The 22,286-nt window shown below is 38.5% G+C and overlaps 1 protein-coding gene across 9 annotated transcripts in view; it reads right to left on the reverse strand.

Annotated features, from left to right (window-relative positions):
- Positions 1-22,286, reverse strand: part of NBEA (neurobeachin) — a 714,827-nt gene that overhangs the window by 191,567 nt on the left and 500,974 nt on the right. For 5 of the 9 annotated variants that reach the window (XM_075592113.1, XM_075592110.1, XM_075592112.1 and 2 more), the window contains 2 exons: positions 7,073-7,216; positions 4,444-4,476 (listed from right to left, as the gene is read on the reverse strand). In XM_075592113.1, the coding sequence (XP_075448228.1) occupies positions 4,444-4,476; positions 7,073-7,216 (177 nt within the window). The remainder of the gene's footprint in view (positions 1-4,443; positions 4,477-7,072; positions 7,217-22,286) is intronic. The other 4 variants (XM_075592121.1, XM_075592115.1, XM_075592120.1 and 1 more) reach the window with 1 other exon arrangement.

Here is a 22,286-nt window from a genome sequence, read left to right on the forward strand (position 1 = left end):
TAACCTTTGAAAGCAATATGCTATTAAATCACAATAATGAATATTCACACAGAGGTAAAGTTGCACTGATATAATTGGGGAATCCCTATGTAGCTAAACTAGCATATAAACGCTGTTTGCCAAGTAACAGCACAGCTCCAACATCGCTGTCAAATTTTACTCAGGAATACCTATCTCTAGTGAAAGGGATATAGATGCACACTGTTGCTAATAGCTGGCAATAAAACACTCTGTTAGATGGCAACGTAATACTTAGCTAATTTGTAGCCTTTATGACAATCCAATCGCGGTATACGGGTAAGGATCGTATGATGCTGCACTGGCATCGGCAGCCTCAGAATCAGAGGCACCACGTGACGTGACGTCACCACGTCACTACGCCCATGCCCTACGCGTTTCTCTCCAGGCGGAGCTTCGTCAGGGGCAGGTGGATGACGGGGATACAAAAACTAGCTGCATATTTATACCTTTTGCCGATTGGATAAGTATTTGCAGCTACTGCAGAACAACTGCTAATAATGTTTCAATCACTCAGAGGGGGTCATGTATAATGATCTATCAGCGTGTGTACGAAGCAGCTAAGCTATATTAACCCTTGTTTGAATGGTGAAAACATACGTGTATGTTGGTGTTGCACTGTAAATTATAGCCACTATTGATGTAACATTGTTTAATAATGTTTTTAATCCATACATCATATTACTTGTAAAGAAATATATAAACTGCACTACACTAAATTATGAGTATACTACTCTTACTGGATACATTCTGGCCAGATTAGTCGCCCATCGTTGTGAAGAGATGAGGCAATATAGATACAAAATAAAACATAGTTGCAGCAATCAGCCAAAGTATGACTACCCTGCTACAAAGAGGGAGTATATACATTATTAGAGCAACAAAGCCAATCCTTGACCATCCTACTACAAGGATGAAATATTTACACTAGGGGAACATATATGGAATGATGATAATGTTGAAATGGACTCACAGTCTAACAGAATGGATTTAGGCAATTAAATAAAGGGAGTAAATGTAAATCCTTCATTTAGACCATGTGGATATAAAGTTTTTAGGCGATATATCCACTCTGCTTCTCGTCGTAGGAGTTTTTGATCAATGTCACCACCTCGTATTGTATTCTTTACAAGATCTATCCCCAAAAATTGAAGACATCTAGGGTTACCATTCTTTACCAAATTTACATGGCGTGCTACCGGTGTATCTGCTTTGTTGATAACAGAGTTAACATGCTCCAACACGCGTCTTCGTAGCTCACGTATTGTTTTGCCTACATATCTTATGCATCTGCACAGGGCATACAACAGGGCATTGAAATGTGAGAGTGATACCTTACTAGTTCCCAATATAAAAGCTAAGGATACGCAAATTAGATGCATAGGGACTTACAGTCACAGATGGCATGACATCAAGAAAATATTTTCTAAATATTGGCATATTCTAAGATCGGACAGTGACCTAGCGTCAGTGCTTAATGAGACCCCAAGCACTACAAGTAGGAGGTCAAAAAATCTTAAAGATGATCTTGAGAAACGCGTAGGGCGTGGGCGTAGTGACGCGGTGATGTCACGTCACGTGGTGCCTCTGATTCTGAGGCTGCCGATGCCAGTGCAGCATCATACGATCCTTACCCGTATACCGTGATTGGAGTGTCATAAAGGCTACAAATTAGCCAAGTATTACGTTGCCATCTAACAGAGTGTTTTGTTGCCAGCTATTAGCAACAGTGTGCATCTATATCGCTTTCACTAGAGATAGGTATTCCTGAATAAAATTTGACAGCGATGTTGGAGCTGTGCTGTTACTTGGCAAACTGTTTATATGCTAGTTTAGCTACATAGGGATTCCCCAATTATATCAGTGCAACTTTACCTCTGTGTGAATATTCATTATTGTGATTTAATAGCATATTGCTTTCAAAGGTTATGGGTAAATCAGATGCTGTAAAGTTATTTGTTGCCATATAAATTGTGTATTTTGGCTATGTGACTCGCAGTGGCATCTAGAAGTGTTTTATTGGTTCTAGACTTCATTATCAACATCTGTAGGTATAATTCTTTATTGAATCAATGTGTACAAGCAAGCAGGAGGATATATTGTCAACAGGCATATTTGCATATATATCCTACAGTTTTGAAGTAGTATTAATCATTGTTATTAGTCAAGGCAATAGGAATCAGAAAAGACAGCACCACGTGTCAGTTTTAATTATATATTTTATTTTTTCCCTTTATCACCAAGGTTTTTCACTGTATATATTCACTTAAAAATGAAACATTATTAGTGTGGTGTGCACCACAAATGTACCTTCTGTGGATGACCTTGTGACTAAGTCACAATCTTCATTCAATTGTTAAAACTTTTAAATTCCTTTACTTCATTTGCCTCTACCGAAAATTGAGTGTTTATTTCATTGATATAATGCAGCAAAATTCATGTTGGTCCCACTCAAATTAGATAACTTTTTGTACTCGACAAAGGGGCGTTTTGAACCCCGAAGCACTGTGCTGACATGTCTTTTACTGAATAAATGAAAAATCCTTTTGCATACGTTGGAGTAACGATGTTTACTTTGCGTGTTACTGACACACATTTTGCTGCTATATATGACTGGATGTAGAAGGACTCCCTATATCAGGGCCTGTCTGCACCAACAAGAAGCAATCTCTGTGAGTATATGCATTTATTTCATAATGGTCACCTCTGCATATACCATGATATAATGCCCCTACTTTTGGAGAAGGAGTAAAGACACAGACTGGCACTGAATTTGAAGCAGGGGAACCTGGTTCAATTCCTGGAGACATTGGGCAAGTCACTTTATCTCTCTGTTCCTCAGGCACCAAAAACATAGATTGTACTGATGCAGCGGCCGTTATTCGAACACATCACGGCGCCGATTGTGAGTTCTCTGCTGTTCCCCACGCAGCATGAACGTGGCCAATCGCCCCAGGCACAGCGCTTATCGCGGATGTTTTGTTTGAATTTCATGGATTCTGTTTCTTCGTTTGCAATAAAATGGATGAATTGTAATGTGTACTTGTGCTACTGTGTCACTTTCATGTTTTTAAAAGCCAGAACCCTAAAATTCGTTTTTCTGCACTCGCCGCGCTCGCATCTTAGTGCGGGAAGGCTGGAATTCATCCCGCGGTTTCAAATCGGGATTCCGAAGTACATGACGCATGAAGTGTTCGAATAACGGCCGCTGCATCAGTAAGCTCCACGGGGCAGGGGCAATGTCTGCAAAATGTCTCTGTAAAGCGCTGTGTAAAACTAGCAGCACTATACAAGAACAATTATTATTATTATTATTACTGTGAAAAGTTGTCTCATTTAGCATAGCACTTATAAAGAAAACTTATACGCACATTCACGTCTCACTCAGATCACCCCAACAACCTGCCTTACCCCATAATCACACCCCATACCGTTCACCCACTGCAGCCAGGGATTCTGGGTAATGACATGCAAATGAGCAGTCATAGTGAGTCATTTTTTGCTCTTTATAGTCTGAGAGTAGTTTTTGTAGCCATGTACTTCGGTGACCTATACGGTGCTTTAAAAGCTGTATGAAGTAGCAGACATGAGTTTAAAGGGACCCATGTTAAAATGGATAAGACACTAAAAATAACGCACTATGGGGCATAAACATGAAGTGCTGGAAGTGAACGCTGGAGCCGGAGCGATAACCTGTTCTGGCACTTGATCCCCCATTACTGCTCATTTGCAATTCATTACCCAGAACTCCTGGCTGCAATGGAAGCATTGTATGCTCTGTGATTATGGTTTGGGGACTTGTCTGGGACATGCGAATGTCCTCATAAGTGTGCTATATCATTACTGTAATATGTACGGTGCAGAGTCTGTCACATTGTTTTACTCACCATAACTTGCTTGTGTACCTGAAAACTAGGAACATGGTGGAGGGGCAATAACAACATTTCTATTGTTGTACATCTTCAGACTTTATGCAGATGCAACAACTATCTCCATCAAATTATGTGGCTCACTCTTTGCGGCCAGAAAACACCCTGCAGACTTAAATTACTTAAATGGACATTTCTTTTTAGAAGGAGGTGAAGCATACATTTCAAGACACAGGACTGTGATAGTGCAGCTTTTTGTTTCCACTCTCCAAATATAGTTCATTTAGTTTTATTATTAACAACACAATTACGAGTTGTCTGGTAAAAATGAGAAACATAAAAAAGGTATTTAACATTTAGTAAGCGGTTAGTGAATTTTATCTGAAAGCTAATATTGATAGTAGTATTAGAATATGAGAGAAAAGTAGGCCGAAAAAAATATATATATTATGGCTGGTTTAGTAAACTACAAAGTCCGCGGCTACAAATCAGATGTGAACTTTTAAGGGTTGCAAACTAATGTAAGGGAATGACTACAACAGATCACATGACTTGCCTCTTGACGTAAACAGTCTGGGAACCAATGGAACTAAAACAAACAGAAATATTTAACAATTTCACAATTCCAGCTGATAAAACATGCATTTCCAACACACATTTGCATTCCATGGTCATTTATATATATATTTTTTTCTGATAAAGTCACTTGAAAAAATATAAGCCATATCATTTACAAATGACAAATGAGTGAAAACTACAAATTAATTTATCATGGCACGCACACACCCTATGTAACTTTTGTATACCAATAATATAATATAACACCCCCCCAAAAAAAGAATGGCGCAAGAAACGTCCAATAAAAGTCAAATAATACAGTACCAACAGTATTAGTAACGTGGGTGCAAATGTCTTAGGTGGAAAACCCTAGGCCACCTAAAGAGAATCCCAAAATATGACAAAGAAGACACTGCATAACGCGTCAGGGTGCTGCCCTCCTCTTTTCGGTAGATGGGTGGCACCCCAAAACACTATGCCGGTCCCCACCCCTAGGGTATGCTGTAACGGTCCAATGTCTGTGAATATATATTTACAATACACTATTGCGCTTGATACTTGTTTGGCGTCCAGTGTCTTGTTTGTCCTTTTTTTAATAGTAAAATATAAGAAATAGTGAAAATTTAAAAAAAAATTGTTTTTCTATATTCTACTTAGTAGTGAAGTGACATGGAAAAGATAATTTAGTATCACTGATGCATCTTAAGTTGCTTTACACTATATTTGCCCTCAGAGCAATCCTTGCCTGTCCCTTTGCTATAAGCAGTTCTCAGGCTGTATCTACATACACAAAGATACACACATACATGTATACAATGTATCTTCTTGCAATAAGACTCACTTTAGCCTTATTACATAATCTTCCACATTTGTCACCAATTCTTTTTTTTTTTTAAGTGTATTCCTATGCATCAAGACACTGGCTACTTTGAAGGAGGCTTGTATATAATAAACAATTTTCAATTACCTCTGAAATCTAGTTGGTAACTGGTAATTAAATATACAGTATTTGGAAATCATTGCTCAAAATCTTCTTTTTTGTTTTGTACGAGAAAGTCGTTTTGAGGCTTTTTACTAGTTTTCTCTGGCAGCATTTCCCTTCACACAGTTTTCACAAGTGAACAGACATGTACTAAGAGATAAATCAAAATAATGTAGAATTGTCTACAATCTAAAAGACAGGAGCAGGTGCAATTTTACTTAACACCATACGTATTTTGTAGTTGCAACAGTGAAAGCATGAATCAATGTAATTCTTAACATTATAACCCCCCCAATGGTGAAAGGCGACTCCTTTTTTTTCTCTCCATTTAAATAAAACTCCTCCAAATGCTATTAAAGCTGCAGTTCAGTCTTTTTTTTTTTTTTTTATTACAATAGTTTCATGTGTGCAATCTCTAATTACCTAAAGAATTGCATAGCTGCCGGTCAATTCGTTCTCCGTCTATTGATCGGCAACGTTTGGCGACATCTTTAAATATGGGGAATGTAAATCATTGCTATAGGAACAAGCATGCTTGTTAAAATAGAATACAAGAAAATTGGTCTTTCAAAGTTGTTGTTTTTTAAAACAGAAAATGCTAAAAGTATTTTTTCTTACTACAGAACTGATTTATTAAAAAAAACACACATGCAGGATATTGCCTGAACTGCAGCTTTAAGTGGCATTTTATTTTAAAGCAGCAGTTCCTCCCTATCAAAATAGTTTAGCTTCATTCTGCAGATGTCAGGCAGTCCGCTGGAAAGTATTACCCTCTGATGAACATTGGTGTCTAAAGGGCCATGGGAACATTTTCATAGTGCAAAGTGCTATAACCAAGTGCCATATTTGAACAGGCATCACATTGCTACCTTAAAGTTAGACTCTTATTTTACACTGGCGCAAGAATAACCCCAGCTTTATCATTACATAAACCGATCATTTCCAGAACTGGAGCCAATTTGGGATAGAGAGAGATAGAGAGAGATAGAGAGAGATAGAGAGAGATAGAGAGAGAGAGATAGAGAGAGATAGATAGAGAGAGCGAGATAGAGAGAGATAGAGAGAGAAATAGAGAGAAAAATAGAGAGAGAGAAATAGAGAGATAGAGAGATAGAGAGATAGAGATAGAGAGAGAGAGAAATAGAGAGAAAAATAGAGAGATAGAGAGAGATAGAGATAGAGAGATAGAGAGATAGAGAGATAGAGAGATAGAGAGATAGATAGATAGAGAGAGAGAGAGAGAGAGAGAGAGAGAGAGATACAATAGCTATCCACATACACACACACATTTTTTTCCCAACCCCCCTCTCCACCCCAATGATATCGCCTTATGAACTTTACTCCCAATTTTGAATCAAGAATTATCCTAGCAATATTGCCCAAGTAGCCAGGTTTAAAACAAATCATAAATGAAAGAGTACAAATGAAGTGGCACTTTTCAATGTCATGAATTTTGTCGCTGAATCCGCTCATCTTCAAACAGACAAGTTGTGCGCTCACGGTGCTTTGTTCCGTGGACATCATGACACACGACCCCATGGTAAAAATGGAGTTGCTGGCTGAGACAAACTGAGCCAATGGAAATAAATGACTGTTCTCATTGCAGCCATTTGTCAACACTTTCTAAGAAAAAAAGATGGAGTACCTGCGAGGTTGTCAATTTCTTTCTCTTGAAGCAGACTGACCGCATCGTCATCTCCTTCCAGCATCAACTCCGTTTCAGCGTTTTGATTAACTACCGCCTGGCTCCGGAAAGTCTTCTTTGATTTCATGACATCTTCATCGGTGCCTGTGGAACACACAAAGGAAACCCCCAAAAGGAGAGCATTAGACTTGTGTGCGATTTCCCCATTGTGAAGAGCCACACAAACTAAAGACAACTATAAAATAATCACAGTCCTGCATTTTTAAATCACTGCCAGTGATTTCTGTTGTTGTTGTTGTTTATGAATATTAAGCCCCCCACCCCTCGCCCAAGTTAAATCAATCAATAAAAAAAAAATTCTTAAAAAAAAAAGCCACTCAATGGAAAAAACAAAATGTTCGGTATTAGGCTGTGAATTATGTATGTGAATATATTCTGTACTAATGCCTAATAAAACTATTGAAAAAAATAAAAAAATACAGTCTTCCAATCTGTAATTCATAAATATCACAACAATCCAGCCTTTTCGTGTGAATGTGCAAATGCATTCTGGATATACTTTTATTAATTACTTCGTATGATCAGATTGAATTTTTTTACTCATTTTTTTTTCAATTCTTTCCATTGACATGTGAAAGTTTAACCAGTTGCATGCATTTCTGGTAGTTTCTGGTGCTATAACCTTTCTGCGTCAGACTTTAATTTTAATTAAAGTTTTCATGCACAAGTTCATAACATCAGACAAACAAGTTAAATGCCATTGTTTTCAAGCAGAGCACAGCTGCAAAAAATCCACAGAGCACACAGCAGTCACAAAACAAGCTGACAAAATATTGTCTGAATGCTGACTGCCATTTATAAACACACATATGGCCATTTATTCTACTTCTAGTTATCCAATGAAGAGTAAACCTTAAGTGTTCTAAAGAATCATTGTCAAGCGGAGGTGTATACATTAGCTTCAATCAAATATAGTAGACCTCATTGAAATTGATTTTTTTACAGCAACACCTCGCAGGACTAAGAGAAGCCAGTTTCACCGTGTTATGAAACAAACCTTTATCTAAATGAACGTTTTGACCAGACGATCTTTTATGAATAAGGGTCCCATTAATCAACAGTAACAGGCACAGGAGGAGTAAGATCTCCCGAGGGTTGTCTCATTACAAGGCGTGTAAACACTGTCCTCCCACAAAAAGTACTTTAACACTCAACAAATCAAAAACTTATTACAAATGGGGCTTTTGGTGTTTTTTTTTATTTTTAATGATACCAGCTATTAGAAGTGCTACACATGCTTACTACATCAGAACATATTATTCAGTGCATTGCTTCATAAGACCCTTCACAGAAATCAAGAGTTAAGTAATGTGCCCCTCCACTGTCAATCAATAAAAAAATTTAGGGCAACGACTACCCAAGGGTTTTGGCACATATTAAAGTTTTTAAAATAAATCAGTTTATCTTTTTATTAGTAGTCCTCACTAGCCAATAGATATGTAACGTATACGTTTGTGGTGTTCATGACATCTATATTAAAAAGTAATTGTATAACAAATCTTTTTACTCTGTTTATCGTGATATGTTTCCTTCTATACTGTAGCCATCCAGATATACTGTATCTGCTGAAAGGTTCACCCCATGAAAGTAAGCAGCAGACTGGTTCAGCAAATATTTTATTTTATCATTTCTAAAAAGAATTGGCATAATGATTATTTTTGTTGTTGAAAGTAAATAAACACACAGATACCCAGTAAGCTCATATAAACCCCCATTGTTGTTGAAAGTAGTACTGTACATTTTTGCTCTAAATTATGAATGGGTCCTGGTTAAATCTGCAAAATCTGGTGGCAAATGCAGCAGGTGTATTTGAGAATTAAAGGAAAAAAATAACGATAAGAAAAACATTTTCATGTACTCAAAAAATTCCCCGACCCTACAATACATATAAAAAAAAAAACTATATATTTTTTATTTATTTTTTTGCAACTGAAAATAGTATTTCCTAAAATGCCCTTTTTGGGTGTGTCATTATTATAACACATTATAACACATCCCAAGTGGATATTTTCACATTGTATGTCACATTCCTAGGGCAAAGGGGGCCAGAGTAAAGGCTAATGGTCAATTTCCAAACTTTTGACATGTTTGAGGCAGACACCAAAGTATATATTTTTAAATAATACATATATTTATATAGATAGATGTAGACGCACAAACACAAGCGCACAATATAAAGTAATTCCCGTTGCTAGGTCCACATTGGTAAGACATATCCACCGTAAAAGTATTGCAAATGTGTAGTTCTATATTTCTTCACTTCAAGGATTTTTTTTTATATATATAACTTTGAATAAAACCCGATAACCTCTTTTTCGGCAGCACAGACCTATAATTCATTGCAGAAGTATTAATACTAATGAGATTGCAGGAAATTGTAATGATTTAATAGACTTCAACTTGCTGGATAGTGAAAAAAGAAAAACAAGGCAGCTTTTTGTCCATGGAAGCCATACGCAAGTCATTCATCTTAATTAATTCATACTACAGTGTATGAACTTAGTGGGGGAAAAAATCCCCATGATACATTCCACATTAAGGACACTGTTTCAATCAGTGCAGAGACCAGGATAATTTGAACAACTTGCAAATTAATCAGCGCAAGATTTCAAACCCTTTATTTTCCATGCTTTTTTTTCTTCTTTTTAACAGCAGATAGGGAAAACAGCACAAGGCCTAAAAGCCATACAAGGAAAGAGGAATGTGAACTGAATAGCAGTATCCCAGCCTTCTTAATTATTTGTTTGACTTTTTATTCAGCTGACCAGACTGCTTCACAAGTAGGTCAAGTTGGATTGTGAAGGTGACCATCATTACGTGCGCTTCAAAGAGACCCAGCGTTCCCACATCTACAGTATGGCATTTTACATTGAAGTTTTGTGCTGGAATGGTATTTACAGATTAAGCAGATAATGCTCCGTGGCTTAAGGTTTTGGAAACACTATCATTTCATAAAGAGAAGAAATGTTGCCCCTTGGCAAGTTCATGGTCTTGTATCAATCTCCATGTTAACCCCTTCAATGCCATTAGGTTTATAACCGTGCTAGAAGTGGCACTTGCCTGTCTCCTAGGATGCTTGTAAACATCGTCCTCCTTTTCCCTCCCAGCTGCACTCAGGGAGGCTTTAAATTAGCCTCCTTCACCTTATGTCACCTGCTCTTCCTAGAAGGGCAGAAATAACTGCGGTCTCAAAGATAGGAGTTATTTGAATGTAAAATAAAAAAATGAGAGTCAATCTAAAGTTAAGGTTTCCTCTCCCCAACTCCAATCTCCCACTGTAGGATTGGGGTAGGAGAATTGGTGGTCAAGGGGGAGGAGGGACTAACTAACGCTGAAATCGAACCCTTTGTTTCCCAACACCAGTTCTCTAAATTGTATGTCTCTAGGTCAGTAATAAAGAGGCAAGAACCCACTATAAGCACTCAATACCCCCTGATGTATAATGTGAATGTTAAAAATAATTTTTAATGCTATACTAATTAAAATAATGGATGTTAAAATTCAACAAATGACACACATATATGATACCCTATGATGAATATATATGATATTCCGGGTAACTAAGTAAGGCGACAATTTGAGGTAAATTGGATCAAACTGTCCCAGGGAGCCGGTATAAGGTAATCCCTATTAGTGGTTAATTAGGTGTATGCTGGTATCAGTGAGGGGCTGTTCAATACCTGTCTCAGGTGTCAGACAGGTCCCAGATGGTGAAGGTGAAATGTGAAATGGATCATAATATGCTAGGTACAGACAAAAAGATCAGTATTTCAAACCAGTGTGTGCTCACTATGCAAATCATAAATCCATAAATGGAAAGTGTAGACTCTCTCTACAATCCAACATGTAGCCACCTAACAGCAACTGGTTGACTCCTGAATAGTAAAGGAGTGGGCTGTTAAACACAGAACACAATGTGCAGAGGCTCATAGACTCCTATAGGCAGTGTGGTTGTCAGTATACCTGTGCACATATTCATGAATGTGCTTCCACTGTCAGGAGTGCTAATGCCACTATAAAACTGTGTATGGTCAAAAGAAACCTATCTAGTATGCAGAAAAAGGTTTCATGGTGGATACATATAGTCACCTAACAGCAGCTAATTAGCTCCAAAATAGTAAAGGAGTGGGCTGTTAAACACAGAACACAATGTGCAGAGGCTCAAAGACTCCTATAGGCAGTGTGGTTATTGGTATACCTGTGCACATATTAATGAATGTGCTTCCACTGTCAAGAGTGCTAATGCCACTAGAAAGCTGTGTATGGTGGAAAGAAACCTGTCTAATGTGCAGGAAAAGGTTCCTTAGTGGATACTGAGTGAGAAAGAGACACTGTTATAATACTGCCACAAAGCAGCACTGAACACACTGTTAGTAAACTGCTCAATGAGCTTATGGTATACAGATCCAGTGAAGGTAAATCAGTCACATATGTACCATATAAATTCACATATAAATCACCTGTGTACTAGCTATTGAAGTCCATGAATACATAGAGCTAATACCACTCATAAATGCAAACGCCGTGGCTAATATACCCCTAGCAACGGTGTGGCTGTTGGTATGCCTATGCACATATTAATCAATGTGCTACCACCGTTAGGAGTGCTGGTTACACTAATGCAACAAAATAACAAGGAAAATCAAGCAGCCCTCGCCTCACCATGCGTCACCGAGTCACCACAAAGACTCCTGCCCAACATTGAAGGGAGTACACGTTAGCCGTCTGGTAGCTGTTTGCTCTGCAACTCAATAATGCTACCACGTGAGTACTGACGGCGCGCGTGCACATGACAGATGCCGACACGCGTGTTTCGCAATTGAAAACGCTTTCTCAAGGCTATAACACCTTGAGTTTCCAATTGCGAAACACGCGTGTCGGCATCTGTCATGTGCACGCGCGCCGTCAGTACTCACGTGGTACCCTTCAATGTTGGGCAGGAGTCTTTGTGGTGACTCAGTGACGCATGGTGAGGCGAGGGCTGCTTGATTTTCCTTGTTATTTTGTTGCATTAGTGTAACCAGCACTCCTAACGGTGGTAGCACATTCATGAATATGTGCCCAGGTATACTGACAACCACACTGCCTATTGGAGTCTATGAGCCTCTGCACATTGTGTTCTGTGTTTAACAGCCCACTCCTTTACTATTCAGGAGTCAACCAGTTGCTGTTAGGTGGCTACATGTTGGATTGTAGAGAGAGTCTACACTTTCCATTTATGGATTTATGATTTGCATAGTGAGCACACACTGGTTTGAAATACTGATCTTTTTGTCTGTACCTAGCATATTATGATCCATTTCACATTTCACCTTCACCATCTGGGACCTGTCTGACACCTGAGACAGGTATTGAACAGCCCCTCACTGATACCAGCATACACCTAATTAACCACTAATAGGGATTACCTTATACCGGCTCAGTGGGACAGTTTGATCCAATTAACCTCAAATTGTCACCTTACTTAGTTACCCAGAATATCATATATATTCATCATAGGGTATCATATATGTGTGTCATTTGTTGAATTTTAACACCCATTATTTTAATTAGTATAGCATTAAAAATTATTTTTAACATTCACATTATACATCAGGGGGTATTGAGTGCTTATAGTGGGTTCTTGCCTCTTTATTACTTACCTTATACGTCACCCATTAGCACCCTACCCCCACATTATTACTTTGTACTTAGCTGAAGCGGGGTTCTTCTATATTGAACTTAACATGTCTCTAGGTCAGTGGTTTCCAACTTTCTGAGGTCAGCTGCATAGTAAACTCTTCTGTATTTGGTACAAATTGGTAAAATGAACTGAAAATTGGAGGGAACCATTTAGGGATGCCCAGGGAACCCAATGGTTACTAGGAAGCCCTGTTGAAAAACAGTGCTTTAGGTACTGGTGGGGAGGACATGGTCGGTGTCGGTGGAGAGCACATCTTGGTGGCCTCCTGCAATGCTCCACATGCAGTAGGTGGCTTCTGTGCCGGTTCTCCACCCTTCTGTGCCTTCGGTAATAACATCATTATCTAGAGAGACCGAGGAGCAGAGAACTCACTGAGGCAGCTGCCTGCACATGGGGCACTGCAGGAAACTTCCATTATAGTCTCCCCACCAACAGTCATCAATGATAGTCTCCCCATTAGTACCTAGGGGCATACAAGGCCTCTGACCACCAATGAGGTCTGCTCCAACCCCCAAGACAGGGGGGAGAGATCAGAGTTACAGTGGTAGGGAACCCTGTGTGCAGATTTTTTTTTTTTTTATGCTATGCAGGTTTTAGGTCTAGCTAAGGATGTGAATATCTGAAGTTAGTGTAAATTTATGGGGGGGAAATATCAATATCACCGCTTTGAACAAAGATGTGCTGTATACCTTGAAAACATATATACTTTCATGGGGGGTACATTTGTGGATTGTTTTGCTTGGCCAATGATGATGTGAACATTTTCCATTCAGTGATGAAAAATCCAGGAGTGAAAAGACTTATACAGTCTTACGAATGTGGGGCCTGTATTGACCCAAACGGTATGCATATGTGGTACCAGTTTACTCAATGGACACAGAACAATAATATTTAATATGTATTTGCTTGATTACAAGAACCTGGTTGGTAGGAGGATGTTTCTGCAAAATCTGAAGTTGGTGTAAATTTAAAGAAACTGTATAAAGACCCCAGTTTTCAGTAAATAAAAAAAAACCTGGTTAGCTAATTTTGTGGTGTGTAATTTTAGCAAGTATATACTTTTGTGTGGGGTATTTTTATGTTAGAGAGTAGTTTTGCCTGGCCAATGATGGGGTGCCTTTTGCATTGAGAACTGAAACATTCCGATCCGAACAGTATTGCCAAGTTTGGGCCAAAAATGTGACCTGTACGTATCGAATATCAATGTCCTCAGGAGACACAGGTCAATAACATTAGTTACTAATTAAAATGAAAATATTTAATTTTGTTAAATATATCTGCGACAATATTAAGGGGGAAAAAAAGAACATTTAAAAATAAAATGAAATTGTGCTGAAAATGTAATGTAGCGTTTTCATAGTTACATAGAACGTATCTCACAGTTACCATGGTTAAACAAACGTGTAGCATCAATTTGAACATTTGCTTCGCTACGCAGGTGGAAACTACCTTGACAGTGTAGGGGTTAATAAGCCACAAGCACACACATTTGTTGAAAAAACCCATAAGTACTTAAAATGAAAATGTAAACAATGCACTGAACAAATCAGTATGCTGCAAGGTCTCCTGCTGTAGCAAAGGGAAGCCATTTATCCTTACCCCTGATTCTGCAGCTTGCAGAACCATGCTGAACTACAGATAAGGCAATTTATGCAGAGAGCTGCCTTTCATCTTTAGAAAAGGCTGGCAGAAGGGAAAGTTAACCTCATCATAGTGTTACCTAAATGTACTGACAGGAAATCCAAATGTTTCCAAACATCTGGAAATCTACTTCAAGGGTTTTATTTCTGAAGGATGCTGCATCTAATATTGTTCTTGATGCCTTGTATTGTACTTTCTGGTGATCAATTTGACACAGCTCAACCCAATTGCTTAAAACACAAGCCTGCAATAAATGTAACATTGAAAAAAATTTTTTTTTTTTTTTTTTTTAAGAAGAGAGGGATAAGTATTTGTAACGATAACACCTTAGATGAGATTTTTCAATGAATGTTATTTGATGAAACACCACAATTTTGTATGATAAAGATCTATTTGGATTAATTGACTCCGGCCAGCGTGCCACACATTGGAAGATTTTTCCCTCATCTTTATGTGAAGTCTGTTTTGGTATCTGAATGTATCTGATAATATGCCTTCCTTTGTATAACACCACTTCATGTTTTATATAAAACACCGTTGAATGTGTAAGAACAGTTTTGACGACGTGCTCTTAAGGATAACAGCATAGGTGATGACATTAATGTGTAATAATCTTATAAACATCGTTTTGTGAGAGTTCGATGAGAACATTACAAAGTTCAACCAGGTCAAATTTCAGACAAATTACATATACAATCCTAAAATGTGATCCCTTGGTTCAGATGTCTTTTTATCCTAATTTATTCCAGACGCAATCAGTGTCACCAATAATATGAGAACATTTATATTTCCTGGATAACCAAATGTTAGAGATTCAAGTATTAAGAGATATACGGGAACATTTCTAAGGTTGATTGCTGGTTGCTTGAACAAGTACAGCATTATGACTATAAAACAACATCAAATAATATTAAGACGAGCTTGGATGCTAGGCTCAGAAAAGATGACTTGACTGCACAATACAATCAATGCTTTGGTGGTCCACTAACAAAGGTGGGAAACGTTAGCGCAGTGTAACTTACAATCAAATTACCTGCTTGTGGATCTGAAGCACCAAGTTTCTTTATTTTATGCCAACTACGTTCTTTACTTACATACTACATGATTTATGGTTTAACCAGTCCAAAATAAATTCAAATACTCCTAACAGCAGCTGGGCTCATCACATTTTAGGAGAAATTTTATTTTAGAAGGTAAGCTAGCACTTTGAGGTATCCCCATCTTTAAAAATAACATGCAGCGGTACAAGGCAATTCAGTGTATGACTGACTGCACACTTCCAGCCATCAAGGAGCTACCTCTGATTAAACGGTGGTTAATATATAAAAATAAAATAAAAAGATTATTGGGAATTAACAAAAACAGAGACCATCGTTAATACAGTCTAGCTCTCGTCAAAATTCAACAGTAGCGTGGTGGCGGTCTTGTGGTTGTTATATTGGGATAGTGTGTGGCGGGTCACACAATGTATAATAAATATTTCAAGCAATGTGATGCTTTGCAGATTCTTGATATTTCCTTTAACCAGAGACTTGTGGGCGGATACAAACGTTAAGGAACATGCAACATCAATTTACGAAGCACCATAATAACATTTTCCCTTGAAACATGCATTCTCAATCTAAATCCAGTTCACGTGTGAGTGGCCCCAAAAAATACTATCAGATTATTTGAATTCGTAAAGTTATACTGTTTGGTTCTTTTTTCTTTTCTTTGAATATCGGTATATAGGTACAAATTGATAAACTCATGGACGATGCTATAGTAGGTATTTTCTTCATTCAAAAACATACCGTGCAGGCACAACAAAAAATATATAAATATATATTTATTTATTAATCTTTCAAAGAAAACATTCAATTTGAAAGAGTGGTCAACTTCTTTCCTAATTTAGTGAACCAAAAAAGTTCCTAGTTTGGACAACTTTGCTTACACGATTTTCAACCTAAAAATGCTGGAATGCTGAAATGCTGAATGGCCTAAGAGAGTTTTACCAGTCACAGAAAAATTAATTCATACAGACTCTGAACTTAAGTTTTAATATGTAAAAAAAAAAAAAGGGGGGTCTCATTCTGTATGTGAAGAACCAAGGTCTCATATACAGTTTTGCAACCAATAACTAGGTCTAAAAAAATAGCTCTAGACATCTGCAAGTTACTTTAATATACGATCTTGCATGACACTTACGCTAATCACATCTATTCTTCCCCCTTTATCGAGGTGAAACACACACATACTTTATTTACTTTGTTTAGCTGAAAATACTTTATAGCAGCCCCAGGAGTGTAACAAGAAGAGTGCATGCCCTGCACGTGCTGCATTCATTAATAACAAAATAACACTACACCACATAACATTAACAGTTCCTGCTCAGCGGAAAAGGACACTTTCAAGTAAAAGAAATGGATCAATATTAAAATGTTTTTCATTTCATGGTTGCCCAACTCGGGTGGGCTGACAATATACTCTGATTATGTGAGCTGTCTCTGCGTTACACAGGGAAGGTGATTACAGAAGGCGGGGGAATGGAATGCACTCCTTATATTGACAGCATTGCTAATAGAGTTTACTGATTCTCAAAGATACATAAAGCATTTCCACAATTTGGATTTGACAGCAGTTATTTATCCACAATATAAAATATTCCTATGTCAGCAGTTTTCTCTCTAGACGTTTCCTGAAACTACATTAGACATAACATAATATTTTGAAGGGGGAAAAATAGCTAGTTAGAGTAAGAAGAAAAAAAGCCACATTAAAAAATACAATGATATGTCAAATACAATGCTTAGCTTTAATTCGTTGCTTTAATTCTTTTCTTGTATGTGTGTGTGTGTATATATATATTTGCGGCAACTTCACGGAGTCTATGCGGAGTCTAGCTGTGTGTCTGCATATATATATATATATATATATATATACATATACATATATATATATATATATATATATATATATACATATATATATATATATATATATATACACACACACACACACACACACACACACACACACACACACATATATACACAGTTAGGTCCGGAAATAATTGGACACTTGACACAATTTTCATAATTTTGGCTCTGTACGCCAAATGGATTTGAAATAGTGCAGACTTTCAGCTTTAATTCAAGGGGTTGAACAAAAATATTGTATGAAACGTTTAGGAATTGCAACCATTTTCATACAGTCCCCTTATTTCAGGGGCTCAAATGTAATTGTACAAATTAACACAATCATAAATAAAATGTTCATTTTTAATACTTTGTAAAGAATCCTTTGCAGGCAATGACTGCTTGAAGTCTGGAACGCATGGACATCACCAAACGCTGGGTTTCCTCCTTTGTGATGCGTTGCCAGGCCTTTACTGCAGCTGTCTTCAGTTGTTGTTCGTTCGTGGGTCTTTCTGCCTTAAGTTTTGTCTTTAGCAAGTGAAATGCATGCTCGATCGGGTTGAGATCAGGTGATTGACTTGGCCATTGCAGAATATTCCACTTCTTTGCCTTAAAAAACTCCTGGGTTGCTTTCACAGTAGGTATTGGGTCATTGTCCATCTGTAAAGTGAAGTGCCGTTCAATCAACTTCGCTAAATTTGGCTGAATCTGAGCAGACAATATATCCCTATACACTTCAGAATTCATCAGGCTGCTTCTGTCTTCTCTCACATCATCAATAAACACTAGTGACCCAGTGCCATTGTAAGCCATGCATGCCCATGCCATCACACTGCCTCCACCGTGTTTTACAGATGATGTGGTATGCTTCAGATCATGAGCCGTTCCAAGCCTTCTCCATACTTTTTTCTTCCCATCATTCTGGTACAGGTTAATCTTAGTTTAATCTGTCCAAAGAATGCTGTTCCAGAACTGGGCTGGCTTTTTTAGATATTGTTTGGCAACGTCTTTTTGCAGCCTAAGGATGCCCTGTTTCACTTGCATTGAGAGCTCCTTTAACCGCATGTTGTGGGTTCACAGCAACAGCTTCCAAATTCGAATGCCACACCTGGAATCAACTCCAGACATTTTACCGGCTTAATTGATGATGAAATAACGAAGGAATAGCCCTCACCTGTCCATGAAACAGCTTTTGAGTCAATTGTCCAATTACTTTTGGTCCCTTGAAAAAAAAGAGGGGGCTACATATTAAAGAGATGTAATTCCTAAACCCTTCCTCCATTTTGGATGTGAATACCCTCAAATTAAAGCTGATTGACTGCACTTTAAGCCCCATATTCATTATTTAACTGTAACTTGAACTTATTTTGGTACACAGCCGAAATAACAAAACTTGTATCAGTGTCCAATTATTTCCGGACCTAACTGTATATATACAAATAAATACACTTCATTAATGAGTGCACTCACATGTATCAGTCTAAGTATATAAACACAAATGCACGGTCAGAGCAAATGTGAAAACAGTGATATAAGTCAACATATAAACTTACAATTTAGATACTATAAATCATATGCAACAAATACTTAGTGTATAGACCATAAATAGTCCCATTAAATGATATATATATATATATATATACACAGAGAGAGAGAGAAAAGAGAGAGAGAGAGAGAGAGAGAGAGAGAGAGAGAGAGAGAGAGAGAGAGAGAGAGAGAGAAAGAAAGAGAGAAAGAAAGAGAAAGAAAGAGAGAGAAAAAGAGAGGGAAAGAGAGAGAATCAAACATTTGATTTATTAGCTTCTGATTCTCTATATTGTCCCCTGGGTCATATAATAGCTGCGATAGTTAAGGTTTGATCGAGACTTCCATTATAACCCCCGTTTTTCAGGTAAAAAAAGAGTTTGTACAATTCTCCCGTCATACCGTCTGGTCCTGGGGCGTTGCCAGTATTTAGTGTAGATATTGCCCCTTCTACTTCTTCAATTTTTATGGGAGCGTTTAAGGTGTCAAAGTCTGGGATTTCAAATTATTCCTCCTGGACCTGTTTCTCTGATCTTCCATTTTATCTTTGAGTATCGTTTGTGCCTCTATTGTTGGAGGTTGGGTTGTAGTTGTGTAATGGTGTCCTCCGAATTCCCAATTCTTTGTTCCGCTTCCTTAATCCTTTTTTTCTGCAAAGCTAATTGTCCCTGTATACTTTCTAATGACATTTCAATGGGTTCTAGTTATGCCTCCAGTATTGGCGTGATACTCTTAATCGCTTGTCTTGCGATTGCTTCAATTTGAGTAACATCAAGATTTCTCGCCTTGAAATTTCTGAAGCCGGCTCGTTGGTATTTCTCTCAGAGCATCTTTTGGTGCTTTCGAATTTGCCGCTGCTGTCATGGCGCTTAGAATCTCTCGACCGGATTGGCTGCTGGCTTTCTTATAGTATTTCAGTTTAATTCATGAAATACTCCAGCCAATCCGGGTCTGGAAAAAATCCTACCAGCCAATCAGAGCGTTGCCAGTCTATCTAAGCCAGGCAAGCACGGATTCGGATTCTGACACGGGCATGCGCCAACTTGGCACCACTACCACTTGTCAGTCAGAAGCCACCCGCTGAGTTAGGCTCCTCACTGTCTTGCTTGGGCAAATGGCAGTCCGAGACCGCCATTCATCCCAGGACGTGGGTACTTGAGCATAATTTAAGTGCTCAAATGGCTTTCACACCTTGGCAGCCTCTGAGGCTTTCATGTCCGGGACCTGAGCAGACTCACTGGCACAAAGCTTGGTAGCCACATGGTCTCTCGGCTTCCCGGGCTTGGAAGTCCCCCACACATATTTTACATTGCTTAAGCATAATAAATTTTAAACATACCTGTTAAATAAAATATACCGTCCACTTTTATTCTCTCTAAGTCTTTTGGTTATGAGGGGTAGAATGAGACTCTTTACTTTTATTCCCACTAGCCATATCCCTCAAACACTGCAAACCTGACTTAGACTTTTAAATCCTCAAAGCCTTATGGGCTATTAAACATGAAACAAAATTATTTCCCCCCATATTTCTTCTAAGTCCCGAAGTAGAATGAAAAGACACGCTTAGGTTCATTTCCAGGGCTGTAGCTCACTCCCTCATGAAAAACCAAACTTAGTTAAAATGAAAAAATGCTTAGGTTCATTCTCAAGGCTGTATTTCATTCCCTTTCTAAAAACTGGACTTTGGTTTCATAAAAACCCTCGCAACCTCATATTTGGTTGGAGTACCCCCCAGAACCTCTATACTGGTTCTGGGGAACCGGGCATTGAATTGAGGGACCCTTTGTTACTGGGGGGACGCGGGTACCGTTCTGGGGATACTTTACACCCCTATGCCCCGCTTACCTTTCTGGTCTGTGCTGAAGCAGGGGGTCCTAGCGGTGAGTCACAAAAGCATTTTCAAGGGGAGATTTTGCCGGAGCAATGTGTTTCTCAATGTATCCGAGAATCCGTCCTGATTCCTGGGTACATTTTTGGGGTATCGCGCAACTCTGGAATCCCTCTATATCGACACATTCAGACAAAACTTTCTCCGTAAAACCCCCCTTGAAACTCATAGCCTAGCAATCTCTGCTTGCTAGCACCCCATGAAAGGTAAAACACACAAATTCTTTATTGTTGCACAATCACATATATTGCAGTTACAATAAACAGGTTCAAGAGCTGACACTCTAAAACCCCAAATATGGATCCGAGGTAATCAGCCGGGCATAATACCTTTATTGATGGCCTGGTTATCCCCTCACCGTCACAGAGAGACCTTGTGATCAATTGCTATATATGGTCCATAGCATAAATGCTATAGAAATTCAACTAAATAAAAACTTTGTTAATGTGTAGTTAAGGTTTGTAAGCAAACCCTTCAAAAGTCTGGAAATTTCAACGTTAAGGTGACATGCAACCTTAACCTTTCCCCACGTGCTTTTCTGATGTTATCATGCATGACATGATCCCATCACATCAATGAATGTCAGGTGGATAAAGGTGATTATGGAATTGATGAAGTTGACATCACATGTGCTGCACATATATCTGTCCTGCTGCCATTTGAGACTCTCATTCATTTATGGTGTTGCAATCCCTCACACAAATGCACTGATCTTGGAGATCATTTTCTCTATTGTTCCCTATTTGACATCACATATGTCAGGATGTATGTAGCACACTAAAGACTACTAAAGCACCATGGATAATATCCACTCTGACCAGTACTAAAAACTGTTAATTCCTCCAAAGCTATCATCACAACCAAGCAAGGGGGAGCAGGGGGCAGAAGCCTGATACTTGTGGGATGCAGAGTGTGGTTAGAGAAAGGGATCAGAAAGGACGAATACTTGGGGGAGCGGAGGGATAAAGGGTCCACAGATACTTGGGGAGGCAAGAGAAACAAGGGGTTCACAGAAGCCTGATGCATCTGCGGGGGTGGAGTGAGAAATATACCGGAGAAGCCTGATGAAAGGGATTGGACAAGCCTCATGCTTCTGGTTGATGGGTGGAGAAAGGTACCTGAGAAACCTAATGATTGTGGGGTGAGAGGAGAAAGGGATCAGGTAAGCCATATGTTTGGGGGCCGAGGGGGAGAAAGGGATTGGTGATGCCTCATGTTTCTGGGGTGTCAAACAGGTGGGATGCTCGGTGAGGTGGGGGAAGAAGGGTCAAGAAAAGTCTGATATTTGAGGAGTCGGTGGGGGAGAAATGGACCGGAGAAGCCTGGTTCTTTGCAGCTGCATTCTTCATTCTCTGATGTGATGGGATCATGTAATTTATGATGATACCAGGACAGCATAAGGGGGAGAGTTAAGATTGCATGTCACCTTAACGTCAACATTTCCAGACTTTTGAAGGGTTTGCTTACAAACCTCAACTAAAAACTGTAACTTTTCAATTGAATATATAATATATATATATA

The sequence above is a fragment of the Ascaphus truei genome, chromosome 3 (genome assembly GCF_040206685.1).
Source record: "Ascaphus truei isolate aAscTru1 chromosome 3, aAscTru1.hap1, whole genome shotgun sequence".
Taxonomy (NCBI): Eukaryota; Metazoa; Chordata; class Amphibia; order Anura; family Ascaphidae; genus Ascaphus; species Ascaphus truei.